The sequence below is a fragment of the Ictalurus punctatus genome, chromosome 5 (genome assembly GCF_001660625.3).
Source record: "Ictalurus punctatus breed USDA103 chromosome 5, Coco_2.0, whole genome shotgun sequence".
Taxonomy (NCBI): Eukaryota; Metazoa; Chordata; class Actinopteri; order Siluriformes; family Ictaluridae; genus Ictalurus; species Ictalurus punctatus.
The window spans coordinates 27,833,775-27,852,688 of record NC_030420.2 but is presented as its reverse complement, the minus strand read 5'-3'; the positions used below and the strand labels follow the sequence as shown (position 1 = coordinate 27,852,688).

At 36.2% G+C, this 18,914-nt stretch overlaps 1 protein-coding gene across 1 annotated transcript; it reads right to left on the bottom strand.

Annotated features, from left to right (window-relative positions):
• Window positions 1-320: 320 nt before the first annotated feature.
• Window positions 321-18,683, bottom strand: cbwd (COBW domain containing). The gene is made up of 17 exons (XM_053680371.1): window positions 18,597-18,683; window positions 18,347-18,379; window positions 18,023-18,125; window positions 16,980-17,070; window positions 14,724-14,816; window positions 14,355-14,446; window positions 13,019-13,078; window positions 12,081-12,118; window positions 10,496-10,542; window positions 8,336-8,422; window positions 8,111-8,155; window positions 7,766-7,822; window positions 5,953-6,004; window positions 2,819-2,887; window positions 2,664-2,729; window positions 1,712-1,841; window positions 321-1,526 (listed from the first exon to the last, which is right to left on the bottom strand). The coding sequence occupies exons 3-17, from the start codon at window positions 18,117-18,119 to the stop codon at window positions 1,459-1,461; spliced, it is 1,092 nt and encodes a 363-aa protein (XP_053536346.1). The 5' UTR covers window positions 18,120-18,125; window positions 18,347-18,379; window positions 18,597-18,683; the 3' UTR covers window positions 321-1,458.
• Window positions 18,684-18,914: the final 231 nt, after the last annotated feature.

The window sequence follows — 18,914 nt, the reverse complement described above, 5'->3', positions numbered from 1 at the left end:
CATTTAGCACTGATCTCACGTACAGCTGAAAGAGGGCTGGACCAGCCCGTCCACTTCCTCAAAGTTCGCGGGGGTGGTGGTGATGGTAGTGGGGGTGTGGGTGCGTTGAGATCATACATTTACTAATTAAACAGGTAAAGAAAACATGACCGACATCGTCTACTCCCTGCATGAAACATGAAATGACAAATACTGAGCATCACACCTTAATCAAAAAGGAATACGGTGTTACTTAAGCAGATACAAATCAGTGTATGTAAAGCATTTCACACTACAATAGAAACTGCAGAAAAAAAGACCATGTGGGTGGAGCCAGTTCCTTATATTCAAATGCATTATTATATTCATATTCATTTATTCACACTTGCACGTTTTTTTTTTCGTAGCATAGTGAGACTTTGCCACTTTACAGCATTACAATACTGGGTGCTTCAAGTAATGGAGAATCTCACATGAAGCAGCATACAAAAAAACAAAACAACAACAAAACAAACAAACAAACAAAAAAACCCCACACCAAATCACAAGACTATCAACTTTAGGTTTTTCTTGTGATTTATTAATTTTTTTCTAAATTGCTGTTGGGTTAATTAGTTTCACTCAAAAATAATTACATTTACTTGTGTTTAAGTACATAATAATAATAACAATAATAATAATAATAAATCATCATCATCATCATCATCATAGTTGTTATTAATATTATATAAAATGAAGCATCATAGGGGGCTTGAGTTACTCTGATGAACAGAATCAATTTCATAGAAAACATTATTTATTTAATTAATGCCTTTATAGTTAAACAACCATTAAACCCAGTAATTTCCAATAATTAAAATTTGCTCATCAACACGAATGTCAACAAGCTAGCAATTAATAATTAAAAAAAAAAACAAACAAGAAAAACCAGCAGTTGTTTGCAAAGGTATCAGTCCATTGCAAATTGGTGAAAAGTGATAGGTGCAAGTTCTCTCTCAGAAATAAAGGTTGAATATAGAACTCGTAGGTTCTCCATAAGAGAGGGCTCCATGAATATTTTTAGCCACTGCAACCCATAACTCACCTAAGAATCCTTGAAGGACCATTTTTCTAAAGTGAAGCATTGGGTAATGCTGAGTGTAGCTTTCTTTTACATCCCAAACCAAGCATCTTAAAAGATACAACTTTACAGACTACAAATACTCTTGTAACCACTCAAGAGCTCACTAATACAATGTCCTTTGCAGCTTTCTGACACGAGTACCTTAACGTCACAGTCATAGTCATGAGCACCAAGGATGGGAATGCAAACGACTGTGCAGGCACCATAATCTATTACTGGAAAAATTTGAAATTACAGTCTGCTTATCTTAGAATAGTAGTGCTGGTCTGTGGTCAGCTTTATTTTGTCTATAATCATATGAAATAGGATATGGATGGCCTAGATCCCCACTCCTACTTTATGATGCCTCTATTCCATCAATCCTCTCCAGTGGAGACTAAAGAGAGGAACTCTTTCTTTAAAAGGTCTCCATCCAGATGCCGACCTAAAATTGAGAGAATGTGTGTGTTATGACTGCTTAAATCAACACCAATTAAACAATATACTATGACTTGAAAAGTGACATTGCAAGTCTATTTCTAGATATAGGTTATTATGAAAAACATGGCCCAGGACTAGGCTGAATCCAGAAATACTTAGTCCAGAAAGCAGGAAAGGTGGACTTCTCACCGATGAAGACCAGTCGATTGATCCTGGGCTCGCCATCTGTCCAGGCCTCAGGCGTTTCATCCAGCTCGTAAAGCTCATGAACGCCCTGCAGCATTGCCTTCTTCTGCTTACCATGCAGAGACAAGATGCCCTGTGCAGCACAACACACACATCAGTGATTAACCTGGCTTAACCTGGTCTTGTGTCCATATAATGAAGGGCATCAACTAAGCTTTTTTTTTTTAATTGTATTTTTTAACTTTCACAGGGAAATTAAAGCACATTCTTTGACTATTGATTGATTGTCAATCAGTAGTTCAGCATTTTAGTTTTTCCCCCTTCCATATTAAACATCATCAAACACATTACTTTACAGTAATTAAATGTACAATAGTCATTACACAGAATTTTTTTTTTCAGGTTTATTGTTGTGTTTAAGGAACAAGTATTTTACTTTCACTTGAGTCTGGCTGAAACAACATTATTTTATTTCCCCTTTCTCCAAATGTAGGTTAGAATTGGTCAGTCAGTGAAGGTAAACGTTATATTTTGGTGAACTATTTCTTTCTACAAGTAAAGCTCAAATAATTGGTCGTACAGTTAAACAAATAGTAATTTTTTAAGAGTTTGTTTAAGCCAAGTGGGTTTACAGCTGCTCATTTTATAGCATATTTCACACTTTCCCATAGCTACAAGTCCAGAAGGTAAAGACAACACAGACAGAACTGTATAAAAACATGAAAAATAAATAAAGCAGCCCAGAAAATCTCAACATACAATACCTATACTCGAGGATTGTAAACCCATTCTGCTTTTAGTTAGTCAGCATTGTACTTTGTAGAAGAGTAGGAGCTTTCACTTTACTTTTTTTGAAGTAACTTCAAACTGCTGCTCTTTACATCATTAGAAATCAACACCCATGTGACAATCTCTCATACAGGATAGATGATCTATGAGATTATTTTAATCTCACCTTTAAGCGAATGACATTCATAGGCAGTCCTGCTTTGTTCTTAAACGTCTTTTCCCATAAAAGGTCCTATAACACACACAAAAAATACAGACAAACACTATATAAGTTGCTGTTACATGCACTAATTGATGTATTTTATTAGTGGTTAATCGTACCTGAATAAACACATTTAAAGGGTCCTCCCAGACACTTCCAGGTACTTCAAACGTAACTGTCAATATAGTCTGTAAATTACAGGAACAAATTAAACAAAACATTTACAACAATCTATAGATAAATATTTGTTTTAAAATGCCAAATGTGTGAATAACAGTAAAGCATGGGCAGAAGGAGTTTTAATAGGATTTCTGTATGGCATCACAAACATAGGACTTTCGCAGTAAACAACGGGAACAACTTCTCTTCATTGCCCCCTTATCGTGTGGTATTCCTCAGGGCTCAATATTGGGTTCTCTGTTTTTTTCCCCTTTATATTCTTCCCCTAGGTTCTATTTTATGCAAATATGATATTTCCTTTCACTGCTATGCTGATGATACCCAATTATATTTGCCAGTTAGGTCCAATGGCAGCAGTCCTTTTGGGTCCCTTTTTAAATGTCTTGAGGCATTAAATGTTGGATGGCTAACAATTGTCTGCAGTTAAATGAAAGAAAAACTGAAGTCAATATTTTGGGCTCATCTACTATTTCTTCTGCTCTTGAGACCCAGTTAGGTCCCCCTCTCTATTAACAAATATGTTAAAGATCCTGGAGTTATTTTTTACTCAAACTTGCACTTTGATAAACAAATCAGTGCTGTTGTTAAGGGAAACTTCTTTCATTTAAGATCTACTGCCATTTAAAACGTGATTCATGCTCGTTACATCACAGTTGGACTACTGTAATTCTTTGTATGTCGGCCTTCCTCAATCTGCCTTATCTTGCCTGTAGCTTGTGCAGAATGTAGCAGGTAGATTTTTAACAGGGACTGAAAAGAGGGATCATATTTCCCCTATTCTGGCATCTCTTCACTTCTTCCCATCAAGTTTAGAATTGATTTTAAAATTCTAATTTATATATACACAAAGCTCTTTCTGGTTCTACTCCACAGTACATCATTGACCTTCTTCCCCTTTATATGATTTCAGTGCTCTAGTAGGAGAGTAATCAACTTCTTTTATCTTCCCCCCATTGTCATACCAAGACAAACGGTGATCAAGCCTTTTCTGTTGTTTGTCCCAAACGTTGTAAAATTCTCCCTCCACCTTTAACCTATTTTCAAATAGCTAAAGCTAAATAGCTATTTTTCTCTTAAAACATTTTTATTCTTTGTGTTATAATGTTGTTTAATGTGATGAATTTGAATGTTTTGTACATCACTTTCGATCAACTGCTGTTGTCTTTAAATGTGCTATATAAATAAATTTGACTTGACAAACACAGTTAATGTCTTATCACCAAATGTGTTAAAAAGGTTAATTTCTTCAAGAGGCCAGTATCAGTTTTTGCACACAGTCTTGGTCAACTCGTCTTTCTTCACCCACCAAACCCGTGAACTTCCCTGGGGCATTACAAGAGCACTTCGCAGATATTTAAACCATTGTTTGACAGTGTCGAGGTAACACACTTCCTTTTTTCCTCTGGAATAACAACAGAAAACAGGGCTCTCGTTTGCATGAAAAGAGCAATGGGGCTCTTCTCGTGAGAAAACAGGTGGGGGGTGGGGGTACACATGCGGGAAAAGATTGAGGGCCAATACTAAAACTAAACCAATCTCCCTCCGCCCAAACCACATACACCAGCTCTTACACTCCTTAAAATGAATATGAGAAGGAAATATAAGCAAATTGAGGCCTTTAAAACTAGCATCAATGATGTGAGTAAAAGGAGTTAAGACCTATTTGGAGATCTAAAGAGCAGAAGTCTCTAAGGTTCAAATATTTTATATGAGTGGCTTTGAAGTAGAGGAAGTCCAGGGGGTTGGGTACTGTTGTATTGTGTAATTTGTAGTAATGTGATAAATGTTATATTAACCCCTTCAATTCCCAGAAACAGTTGGTGGCTTAGAATTCAAGATTCAAATGTTTGTTGTTAAAAGATGTACATATTTGTAACTATGCACCTTTACTATTAAAATGTTTTAACTAAATAATTCATTGTAATTACTAAATAATATGCATTAAGATCAATAACTGAAAAGAAAACACTTCCCAAAAGGGGAATATCTTTACTGAAATACATTCAGTTGTGGAGAGATTCTGCACTGGTGCCTGAGTAATCACATGACAAACAGTTAAAAGAGTCATTTTTGTGGGTGTGAGTGGGGAATTTAGACAAAAAATAATAAAATAAAAAATAAGAAACTTTAAGGTTAAACAAAACACAGAATGGGCCGAAATGTAGTATTTGTGGCACTAAATGGGCATACATTACAATGCTCTATGGGACACTTTTATTATTAGAGTCTTTAATTTGCTGCTACTTTTCACCCAAGATTTCTGCACTACAGTACACAATAGTTTACAGACAATTGTTGCACAACACTGTTCTGTTGTCCTGCTTAGGCAATGTGCACTGCTGTGTATTTGATGTTTATTGGTAAGTGTTGTCATGGTGCCGGAGGAAGACATTTCAATCCTATGTACACAAGCTACATAGAAGAATAATAAAAACCCACTTGCCTTTACGTAGAACTTGTTGCACTGATTAGGCCCAAATGTAGCATTTTGCCATTGAACAGACCCATATCTAATAGATGTTTTTTTTTTTTTTTTTTCCACTGAACGGGCCCAAATGTAGCATTTTATTGTACTAAATGGACCACAGTGTAGTATTTTTGCCACTGAATGGGCCTAAATGTAGAATTTAAGGTGCAGAATGTGCCCAAATTAAATATTTTTGACCCTGAATTGGTCTACATGTTGTATTTATGTCACAGAATGGGCCTAAATGTTGTATTTTGGGGCATAAAATGGGCCCAATTGTATTTTTGGCCCCGGATGAGACTATATGTTGTATATTTGGTACAAAATGGGCCCAATGTAGTATTTATGGCACAGAATGGGCCCATATGTAGAATTTTCTGCACTGAATGGGCCCATATATAGTATTTTGCTACTGAATGAATACAAGTATAGCATTTATGGCACTGAAGGGGTCAAATGTAGCATTTTTTTGGCACAGAAATGGTCAAATTTTGTACGGGTCTGAGGGCTTGTATCTTAATGCTGAAATGCTTATGTGCCGAAGACCATCTGGATTCTAAATGACAGTTATCACATTTTACATAGTTATGCACAACTAACGATCACCTTGTCTAGATGCGAGTGTGTTGTTTTCATTAGCTGTAGTTTCTCCGCCAGCCTGAAAAACATACAATACAATGATTGCAGTGTCATTTGAATATAAACAGTTCCACAGATTGTTTTTTTAAGGCCTTAAACATCAAAGTACCTTCTTACAGATATACAGTCTCAGTCTTTAGGTGCCTGTCTTAAACAGAATCCATATGCTGGTGAGAGAAAAGGAATTTTTCTGGGCAGAATGCAAGAGACTAAGAAAGATGGAGAGAAGTCCATGACCCCTAAGGAAGGGTAAACGTTACCCTCTGGATTACTCTCTCCGCTGGGAGTACCACACAGGCAGAACAGAGGGGGGTCGCCCCAGCACAGGGGGCAAATGGGGCGCGCTAAAAGGCTGAAAGGGTGGTTGTATGGACACGCGTCGGTAGAGCTTCTATGTGGTGGAGGCTTTAATCCTCTGCAGCTGGCCTCTCCCATTCACATTAACACCGTTTCACTCTGCTTACCGCTTAGTAACTGTCTTTTGGTGTAACTCAGGTCATCTAATTAAAGGCGCACTTTGTAGGGATAAATGAGTAATCTGTCTTTTGCTCACAATGTTCATCATTGTCTTCGATAATTTGAGCTAATCTAGTTTATCTGCATGTCAATGTTTGAGCTGGCCTGATCATCTTTTACTGTCTGATCAATCCCTCCGCAACTTTTGTAACAGTACATGCGATTTATTATCTATGACTAAGCGCTTTGGTAAACAGTCACTTTCAAGGACTTTAAAGGCTATTTAAGAGCTGAATCCTTGAATTGCAGTCTTAATATGATGCTCGGGTTAAAGCAGAGATTAAAGTGGAAGAAAGTCCTTATGACTGAAACATTCTCATTTAGCATTTTTGTTAAATGAATTGACCTGATTAAGAAACCTTTTATTAATTAATGTATTTATTTATTTATTATTATCATTAAAGCATTTTGTTTCACCATGGGGAGCTACAAACATTTTTAGAATGGAGAAAGATCACTAGAAAGAAACATTAAATCATTATACTAGCTAATGAACAACCACAGACTGTATATACATACAACTTGCTGAATTATTATTACTAATTTTCCAACAACTGGATACCAATCCAGTTCCCAGTTCGCAGAACTGTTCCTATTGACAAAGGAATTTTCACAAGAACTGTAATTCTTTGTATCTGGCATTTTGAGTTATTATTATTTTTTATTTTTTTAAATGATGATCTTTCATAGCTCATTTTATATATTTAATTTAATCTTATTTAAATAACTCTCTCATTATCACCATTTTATCACTGGCTATAGCTTTTATTCCACAGGCAATTCCTATTCACTTAATTTTATTTATGCATGCATCATTTAATTTTGGCTTGATTAGTATTATTTATCATCATTTTCTTGTCTTATGTTTTCAGTAATTGTATACTCCTAGTTTGTATTAATGTTTCATGATATTAGGTCATTAGGAGAGAGTCTGTGTTTAAAAATAAATAGTGGAATCAAATTTCCCTTTAAGTAGTATAAATAGAGTAGCAGCTAGGGCTCTTATATCTACTCCAATGATTCAAAATTATTTAAACCACCCTGCACTGCCTTAGTACCACTTGCTATATGCTCCGATAATAACTAAAGAAACCAGCTGCATGCAGCATGCAGTGTTACATAATTCAAATATGTCCAGAATATAATTTTATGCCAATAGAAGCATGTACAGAACATTTCTTTTGGAAGAACAAAAGCACTGGAGTAACATTTCATTCATGTTTTCATCATTGAATCTTCAGCTTAGCTGTATCGAATACCTTACCTCACAGTATCTTTGGTATCGAAAGAATGCAGATCCAACACCTGAGATAAGTCAACCCTACGAGGAGAAATGTCATGATAAATGTGAGGACAATTGAAAAAGAGAAACTTTAATAAACCCCATTCCAGGCTCAGATGATGGTGAAATTGCTTGTGCAGATAGAAACAGAAAGACTAACAGCTAAAGGTGCTTGTGTAATGTCAAGCTTGTTTCATTTTTGTAAGCACAACAGGACTGGACAGATATTGTGAGTGTGTCATTTTATGACTGGTGAAAGTTCTAATCCCGCTCCTTCAAAACGTGCATGAGAGTACTCACACACTTTATGAAGTGGCAAAAACTCACCTAGACCTTTGTGTTTCCAGCATCCTGACGAGGCCATTAATAGACCTGCAATGCAGAGGGCAACAGAGGCATGTGAGAATGGCTTTATAAAGCAGTTTCAACACTGTAACATCGATAGTCAACGGTTAGTAGAGAGGAAAATGTTGCAAAAAAGTTGCACAATAAGAAATTGGTTAAATTTGTATCTGGTTAAAAATACTATAATGTGCAGCTGTGGTTTCATACCTGACCGTGTCTCGAAGCTCATCGAGCTCAGCCTCGTTCACCAGATCCGTTTTATTAATAATTGTCAGATCAGCAAGGGCTATCTGCCTGAAAAATAAGAGAGAGCAGTACAAGTAGGTCATTAGCAGTGTTGCTATCCGTTGTGTGTGTGTGTGTGTGGGTGTGTCTGTGTGAGAGAGAGAGAAAAGCAAGCAATGCACAAAAGACCAAAGCCATCGTATAGCTTTTCACACTCTTTATTACCGTCTTCAAATACCCTATTCACTAATATATGCAAAAGACTGTGTGTGTGTGTGTCTGGGTCTGTTTGTCTCGAAGCATAAACACACAGTCTTTGTTGTTTTGTGTGTCCCCCCTCTTTGTTGTCTTACAGCGTGTGGGTGGTATACGCAAAAGGTCCCAACATTTTGTGTGCTAGGAAAACACAAACGGAGAACAGAGGCAGAGACGATGGCCTTGCACACTTGTGAGCATTCCAGCATGCTCAAATCATCTCCAGCATGTCTCAGTAACAGCAGCTGAGCAGAGAGAGACAGCCTCACACTGCGAGACGACTCTTGTCCTACCATTATCAGCACCCAGCCATATGGTGGATTAAAGGGAAATAATGTGTAACATGTTTACCACTACAGAAACAAATGCAGGTGCTAGAGAGGTGTTAAATCAATTACATATTCAGTTACATGTTAATAAGGCCTTAGTAACAATTTTGAACAACCTACATTGAAGTTTACTGGCATTCGATTTCAAAGTTTTATATGTGGACTGGCTAAAGCAACTGCAATGTTCCAATTGACCAATTTCAGTGTTACACAACAAGCATCACACCTAAACTAGTAATAGTAATAATACACTTTGGTCTATGTAGTTATATGAAAATAAACAACGACAAGGTGGTGTGATGCAGCAAAGCAGAGTTACTGTTACCAGCCTAAAACCAATTATTTTGCTATATCAACAAGTCCCGAAGTGTTTCATTCTACTAATACCACAGTTTGGCAACAATATGAAATTACTAATCAATCACAAATCATGCTTTTTTTTTTCTATCTGTTTACAGTTACATTTAATGTTGTGGAATGTACATGTATGTCACCATATCAACTATTAATTATATGTGAGTAAATGTGTGAATGATATGTTACTACAGAAATAATAAAGTATTAGAAGGAGCACATAAATAATAAACCTTTGAATGCTTTGCAGCCAGAATTATTGTCAGAGCTGCTGTTAAAGAAAATTAATCAACACCTTCTGACCAATCAGAATTAAGAATTCTATAGCACTGTTAGCAGCTTTTTTTATTTTAATTAACTTATTCTGAACTATTATTACAAGAGCTATATGTTTAGCTATATACAGAAGATTACTTTTTAGACTGATAAAATTTACATTCAGTCAATCTGTACTGCATTAAAACATCGGATGTCACCAGTGGTCACTGATAGTACCTTTCCAGGTTAAGCAATCCATTCCTCTTCAAACATAAATGCAAGTCATGGGGGAAAAAGGGTTGCAAGTTTACTGGAGTTGTTTGGCCATAACTATATATAAAAAAAACCTTACTGCTAATCTGTAATGCAAATGGGATCACTCAGAATTACTTTTAGGATACAAAGATCTGTAAATATATCATGAAGACCTAAGTGAAATTGGATATAAAATTGACCAACACAACTTATTTTGTTGGTATTTTTAATGAAGAAACAACTTTTTTTTTTTGAAGAAAAAGTCATTTTTGTTTAACTGCGTCTATGGTCTAGTGTGAAATATGAAAAACGCAATATTATGGATTTTAGACTGTGAATTAAAAACTATTAATATGAATATTAATAGTTTTTAATGTGAATATTAAGAACTATTGTTTTTGTTGCAGTAAAAATAATTATTCATGGGAATTACTGGATTTTATCATGCATCAATATTGTACTCAATTGTATTTTACCTTGCATGTGCTAAAGAACAAAACAAAACACACACGTAAATAATCTTCATTCCATCCCCCTTTTAAAAAACGGCTGAAAAATAATGCATTGAAAGTCTGTTAAAAAAAAAAAAAAAACAACAGAAAAACCTTTTCTCTCTTTTCCTTCTGAAGTGAGAAAATTCACCGACTCAACATTATTACGCATGATTCTAATCAGGGAAGTGTTCGTTTACCTTACAGCTTCATTTATCAAGCCTCCTGGTTTCTCTTCAGTCAGATGCTATAAAACAAAAAGCAAAAAGAAATCAGAACAAATAATGATTATAAAGTATATAGGCCTCATGAATGTTTTGATCAACTGTGCTGGGAACTGGTGAGGGCCATAGCATATGATTTACATGGTTTTTATACTCATTAAACCATTCAGTGATCACTGGTATAATGTGGATGCAGTGATTATCAATATAGAAGAGACCACTTTCATCAGGAGAGAAATATTTATTGTAAAGGGTGAAGGTGATCAGTCAGAAGAACTTTGCATGAGGGAAGAGTCACTGCAAATCAATACAACCAAATACAACCAGCATAACAGAGCCATGGGTTTTCCCATTAATTTGTCACAATCTATATTAATACAATAGAAATCTGTATCCAACAACAAAAATATTAGAGTTTGTCCAGCAACTCTAATGTGTTGATGAGAATATAGATACAAAAAAAATCACAAGAAATGAAGTGACAGCTCTGAAATGAAAAGGAAACGACATGGAGGTTCAATCACCAAACTATGATAACTTCCAAACAGTTTGCTTATTGAAAAGATAATCTGTTTTTGCTTTTCACTTGGGTTGGCAGGGTGTGTGGTAGGATGTGAGATTTTTCACTGACCATGTTAAATCTGTAATAACACCGACCCCAGAGACCAGGCCTCTGTCATCTATAAGAGCCATCACACCTGTCCACACTAACCCCAAACCCTGGCAATCATTCTCACTGACAGCAAAGAAATAAAATCTGAACATGTCCACGCCAGTAAGCTGTGAGGAGAGCAGGGGTAAAAATCAACTCTCATTAAAGCTCCATTTCACCACACACACATACACAACCACATCTGATGAACACATCAGGTCCTGGCGTGGGAGTGGGCACTAAGGTGACAGGCCCATTAGAATGATTCCTACAATTCCTTTAGTTTCTATCATCCCCTCCCTCTCCTGAGCTCCCCAAAGGGGACGAATGGGCCGAGGTGCCAGCAGGAGCGTAAACGGGGACGACCTGCTGGCTCTGACACCCTTCAAATGGCGCCCTATTATCCAGGTGTCACTATCACTGTCCTTCTCCAATGCTCGGTGGAGGAAGCGACATGTGGGGAAGGGCGCAAAAGAATGGATATTCGCAACTCCAAAACAAAGAAAGGTGATATGACGAAAGAACTGCCTCTAGGCCTCACACAAACTAGCTTGTGGAACTGCTTTACAGAATAGAAAATCTTTACTGTCATTGCACAAGTACAATGAAACTGGGTTTGCAAGTGCCATACTAAATGCTATATAAGAAATAAAGAATACAATAATCAATAAATAAATAAATAAAAAGGAATATATATATATATATATATAAATAAAGGAGTATATATTCTTGGTGTGTAATCAAACAATGGCTTCATTTCTTCAAGGTTCCTCCCATGACCAAAAGGCAAAACAAGATGACTCTGCCTTAGTTTTCCAGCTCCTAAATAATCTTGCAATGGAATTATTGGGTATTTGCAACATAACTCAGCCTACACATTTTATACAAATATTCTACTGCTTCACTCACCTGCAATCCGTATTTCGCATCAATAACTGTAATAATGCCTGAAACAATAAATTTTTAGAGATTTTAAAGGACATTTGTTATAGACATATATTGGACTTCCTACTCATACTGCTCTTATAAACAGAGGGGACAATAATGTAATAAAATGAACATGATTCATTTCTCACTATCAATCTTTAATAGTAATAAATGCGTGCCAGAAGACAAAACTAAAAATATTCACGTATGGAATGATTATTGATATTTCCACAGGAATGGTGATAAAATATGGATTAAATGTTGTAACAATAATAGGACAATGATGAGATTTGCTAGAAATCCTCTCTTTAAAATACAGACAAAGAGGAGAAGCCTGCTACTGTTACTATGATATAAAGCCATGGAACACAATACCAGTTTTTATTAAGGAGCTCAGGTAAAAAGCTTTTAAACTCATGTTTGTTTTCGTATTTATTGTGTCATTTGAATTGAATTTATTACTTTATATGTAGTATTCTATTAAAATTTTAACTTGAATCAATTCCATAAAAAATTATTTTATTCTATATTTGTATACTTTTTAATCTCTTTACTATTATTATTATACTTATATTTTCCCTTTAGGTTTTATCACTGTGTATTCTGTTACACTACTGTTACATTTATAAACTATAAATAATAAACAGTATAAAGTTTATATAGTTTACTATAGTTTATAGTACTTGACGTTGGAAAATAATTTACCAAAATTAAAGATGTCAGAGAGATCATCCCATTGTAGATTGTAATCACATTAAAGATCTTCACAGCTTAACTGCTATTTATGCATACGTTAAATATCTTGGTTTACATACTGGTAATCTTAAAAAATTTAGAACAGGAGTGGCATATCTCTATAAAAGGAGTTAGCGAGAATGAGGATAGGGACAGAGATGAAGAGATAGAAAACGATCTCTTACCGTCCAGGTAAAGATCACTTCCTAATTCAGCATCAACCCAGAACATTGAGGCAACTGCTCCTAAAGTGGAAAAACACATAAAAACAACTACTGTAACAACTACAGAAATTACAATGACAAGTCTTATTTTAATGTCAAAGAGAAAAAGCAAGAAAATACACACACAAAAAAAACTTTGGGATACCAGAATATCAATGCACGGGTTGTAACGAAACTAAAATAATTTCTTAGTAATGTATAATTAAAGATAACAGCTTAAACAAGTCCCCATGTGCTTTAAAATGCATTAACAAATTTCATGGGTGGTTTGAGGGTTTTTTTCACTACAAGATCTGTTTTGTTTGTTTCCATGCTTTTCAACCTTTCTGGTTTGAGTGATTTCACAGATTCATGCAACAGAGTTGGCCAATCTTGTTCACATAATGGACTTTTGTCTGGCCGTCAGGCTAGAATAAGAAAGCACTGTAAATATTTGATAGGCTGGTAATGAAAGTGGTGTTCTTAAAAGACATTGGACGCATAACCCATTCAGGCTACCACCACATTGTTGGTGAGGGGAGGATATCAATCCCATGAGACCCTACAGAGTGACAGGCCTGTCTCTGCCAATGACAAGCCAGAGTTATGAGACAAGCCCGGGTCTGAGCATGCTCTGTCATCTCCACGTTACTTTGTCTGCCAGACCCTGACAAGCGACGGTCCCTGACACCCGTCAATCATTTGTGGAGTCTGTTTGGCAGAGGTGACACCCCACATGACTTTCCTATTGATTTCTATTTTACCAAAGCACTGTACTATCTGATGATTTTCTTTACTTATGATTTGTTGAGGATAATCTGAGCCCCACATGTTTGCCTGCACTTGATGCAATGTCTCCATGCATCATAAAATCTTTTTATTTAAAAAACGATCACTTAAAATAATACATTTATATACTAGTGGTAGACTAACAGGTTTCTGGTGATCAGAAGGTTGGGAGTTTATATTGCAGCAATGGCAGAGAGCAACGGATAGCCCCTTGTACAAAGCCCCTCTAACCCAGGGGTCGTCAAAGTATTTTTTCAGCCCGAATCAAGTACCTGGAAAATACTGTAGCAGGGCAAAACATCTGGCCGTAGTTCATCGACTCCAGTTTTCTAAACATGAACCAGTTCGACATCTGTAGCAGATGATCGGTTTCTTCATGGGAGTGAAATTTGCCTCACTGGTAATTCACTCAGAATTATAGTGGCTTTAAAGTAAATTTCAAAGTATAAGATTGACTAAACAAACAAACATACACTGAGCATGAGTGACACAGACTGAGTAAACAAAGAAAACAAAGAGGATGAATCACCTGGATCTGCCAGACCAGTTGTCTCAAGAAGAATGTAGTCGAACTTCCCTTTCTTTTCCATCAGATTTTCAATCGCTTTCAGGCCATTATCCCTGCACATGGAGTGAGTGCAAATAAAAAACAACGCAGAGAAAATATACACTAAGCTGAAGTTTATAAGATACAACTAGGTTGTATCTATACTCCTTGAACATTTTATCAGACACACATTTCAAATAAGTGCACTTTGTAGGCCTACAAATACTGACTGTAGCCCATCAGTTGCTAAGCACAACTTATTAACACTCCCTTAACTCACTGATCAGTGGAAAGAGTCCACCACTGACAAGATGAGTTTCCTAAACTGATCAGAGTTAAGCAGGGCCATACTTCACTGAGCAGCAAAGACAGCCATTCCTGAGTTCCAGCCACTCTTCATACAGCTCTCCTGCCTGGCTCACTGCCAAGGACTTCTCCAGAGCACTGCCTGCACAACACCACACACACACAAACACCAGGAATTTTTCAGTATAATATCAAGAACATCACATCACACATTTCAGAATATGGTTTTGAGTGCTTCATTGACTTTTGTTCTGTGGATCTCGACCAAGCTGATAGACCTCACAAAGAGACGGACTATTATTTATCCATGAGAAATAACTGAAAACAGCGTAATGACAAATTTCTTACGTACACATTAACCATCAACTTAAGTAAGTCTTACATTTATAAAGGGGTATGAATACTTTTAAAAACCTCGCTATATTTTTTCTTAAATTCAGTAAATTGATAAAATGCTTCAGACTTTCCTTACTATATTTATTTACTATATTTAAAATATACAATCTGAGAATGAAATATAAAAATAGTTAAAGAGGGCTGAATACATTTTGAAGGTTTGTACGAAGTGAAACGGTTAGTATACAAAAGCAAAGGTTCGACATATGATCGGTTCAAAGGAAAGACTAACTACTCGATTCTCTTCACAATTATCAGAGCAGGCGTTTACACTGAAGTGTCTTACATTAAGCTCATACTAAACTATCTAAGGATGGCCACGCATATCTTTATTCAAAATGCCAAAATTCTTTACAGCCTACTCACACTAAGCCACACCCAAAAGCTGTATGTAGTATGCAATATATGAAGAACAGGAATATTTCCATTACGCCAAAGTTACCCGGATGACGTACTACTCCAGAGCTCCATTTGTGCAGTGACAGTCGAAAATGCATTTCACAAAAACAATGATTCCATTTTGAACTACTGCCCACAATTAGCTTCAAGTCTCAGGACATTAAAGAGACAGATCAATACTAACACTATGACTCTGCTGCCCCCTTCAGGACAGTACTTTACGAGAATTTCAGAAAACATCTCTTATTTATTACAACCACCATTGAATAATACCAAAAGCATTAAAGACACAGCATTGCTACATGAAAAAAAACAGTGTACTAAAAGGCAAAAAAAAACAACCCAAAAAACCCCCCCCCCAAAACACTGTTCTCACATTTGTTGATCTTCTTCTTCTTTTTTTTTTTTTTTAGACTTAATTAATGAATGTGTATTTACTTTTTAAATAATGACCTAAAAGTCTCCATACATAGGGGACAATTTCTGCTAGAACCATGTTGGGTGCGCCTTCGTCAGTGGATGTTCGTAGATGCCCACTTCTTAATAGGACTGTAACACTTCCAGATTTTGTTCATCTGTTTGGCAACAGAGAGTGTGACGTGCTTGCCATGTTTCTTGTTACAGTCCATCGCAATCTTGCGACAGCATGAGAATGATTTCAATGCCTTCTTTTGTCAAAGGCATTCTTAAAGGCTGTATATCTATAATATAAACTAAGCATGAAAAATTTTGGAAGACATTTTCCTAAAAAGTTGTTAATTCCCCCTGTGTATGGAGACTTTTGGGACTCCCTGCATAATCTGCAGTATACAGACAGAAGTATTAACCTGCATGGTGCTTTAAAGCTGTTCACACTGACAACATTCATACCTGAAGTTCTTTCATAATAATATAAAGCACTTATGGAATTTTCAAAGTTAAGTTAAGCTATAGTGAATTTCTGTTACATGCTCTAATTTTTTGATACACTAATATCTAAAATTACTGCTCCCTAGATGCTGTGGAAGATTATTAATGTAATTTCTTTCCAAAGAGATATTTCTAATACATTACTTTTTTAAACGACTCTAAATTGACAGGATAACGTTTGCTCGTCACTCTAATTCAATAGAGGACTGTGATTGGAACATGAATTTATTACATTTATAGCACCTGTTTTGCGCTACGTATTAAAATGTAGGGTCAGTGTGTCATCTTAAGAGGTGTTTTACATTTAGTTTTTGTCCCTTTACAACACAGCAGAATGCTTGTCTTTTTTTAAATCCCCACACAGATTTTTTGGTATAGTGATCCAGTAATGTAAAGATATTCAGGTTTCAATATACATTTTCCTATATCTTCCTCATGTCACTATGGAAAAATATTGTTACATATGACGTATTTTACATTTTTCCACTCTGAGTGAATTTAAATATGGCATGGATTACCCCCACATTCATTAGCCATTCTCTCTTAATTTTCTAATCCAAAATCTCTCGCCTTTCAGTTGTAATCTTGAGTGTTTACTTGCCTTCACCAAACTCATTGAGTATAACTGCTATTCTTTTGTTATGCTGCTCAGTCAGTATGTAATTCAAGAGCGTTGTCTTCCCAGCACCTGGAAAAGATAGGTCAGGGGAAAACAAGATGATGTTTCAAGTTTAGGAATCAATCAAATTATTTAGAATATCAGAAACAATGCACTTTACATTAAAGTACTACAGCATCTTCCTCAGAAGGTGAATTTTCAGGTAAAGCGTTGTTTTTTTTTTTTCCTGTCGTACATTTATAGCACATTTAGAATGTTATAATTGTATATAACTGTAATGCTATTCATTGTGAATTATGCAATAAACACCAACATATGCCACCTGTATGCAAACAGGAGCATGACATTAAGTACCATGTGAGCTTCCATTCTTGCATTTTCATAAACTTCATGCTTTACTTGAAATCTTTTTGAAACTGGCGTTTAAAGTGTGACAGATTAAAGTTAATATACACTATATGGCCAGAGGTTTTTGGACAACTGACCATCAAACTCATATGTGGCTCTTCCCCAAACTGTTGCCAAAAAGTTGTTGTATAGAATGACTGTAGCATTACAATTCCCCTTCAATGAAACTAAGAGGCCCAAACCTGTTCAAACATGACAATGAACCTGTGCACAAAGAGGTCCATGAAGACATGGTATGGCAGGGTTGAGTGACCCCACTTAACACCTTTAGGATGAACTGGAATGCTGACTGCATAACAGGCCTCCTCGCCCGACATCAGTGCCTGACCTCACTAATGCTCTTGTGGCTGAATGAGCAAAACCACATATGCTACAAAATCTAATGGAAAGCCTTCACAGAAGAATGCAGATTAGTATAACAGTGAAGGGGAACTAAATCTGGAATGAGATGTTCAACAAACACACAAGTGTGACTGTCAGGTGTCCACATACTTTTGGCCATACAGTGCAGGGTGATTAAGCCAAAATTAAATGTTTTAAATGCAAAGTTTGATTTGTTAAAGCTTAGTTCACCCCAGTCTCTGACTTCAGTACAACAGAAAATGAAACACACCCAGGTAACCGGTGATGATGGTGACAGGGATCTGAGCTGCAGGTGTCGTGTTCTTCTCCTCAATAGGAACCAGCTCTGGACAGTCATCATCATCCATCGGAAGCTGCATGAGGTATTAGCGAAATAAAGAGAATAGTGTTTTCACACAGCATTCAACATACAACTCCTTGTTTTCGTTGTGCCAGCATTAGAGCCAGCGTTAGTAGTAGCAGCAAGCAGGACTTTACACTTGTGCTCGCAAGTAAATTTCACTGTACAGCTAATTAACTAACTCGTAATTCACAGCCAATAAAACTAATTTCACTAAACAAAGATACAACTTACGTTATACTGTAGTTTCTAATTTGCTCGTCTCTTCTGCTTCTTTTTTAATGGCGGTTGGCAAACCACTAAAGGTGCATTACCGCCACCTACTGGACTGGAGCGTGGGCAGTAGTTTGGCAGGAGAAAATAAATAAATAAACAAATAAACAAATAAATAAACTAGTAAAATAAATAATAATAACAACAACAACAATAATAATAAAATTACATTAAATAGAAAAAAACACTAATAATAAAAAACTCGTCTCTTGAGGAGGTTGTTTTAAATGGAGATAAACTCGTGCAAGCAGTGAAGGCGGTGTATTACCAATTACGGTCCCACTGTTTCCATTGCTTCGGAGAACAGTTCTTAGATTCCCCTCTTCGTAAAATTACGACATGCTGTGTTTTAGTACATTTGAAATGTAATTTCAAGAGTTTTATTTATTCGAAGAGAGACACGAACTCAGCTAACAAAAAGAAAAAGTTAATGTTAGACATGCAGTTCCCTGTCCAGTCAGTAGGGGTAAAAAGAGAGGCATGAAAGATGTCCACTGTACCTGTCTACTGAATGAAGGACAAAAGACAA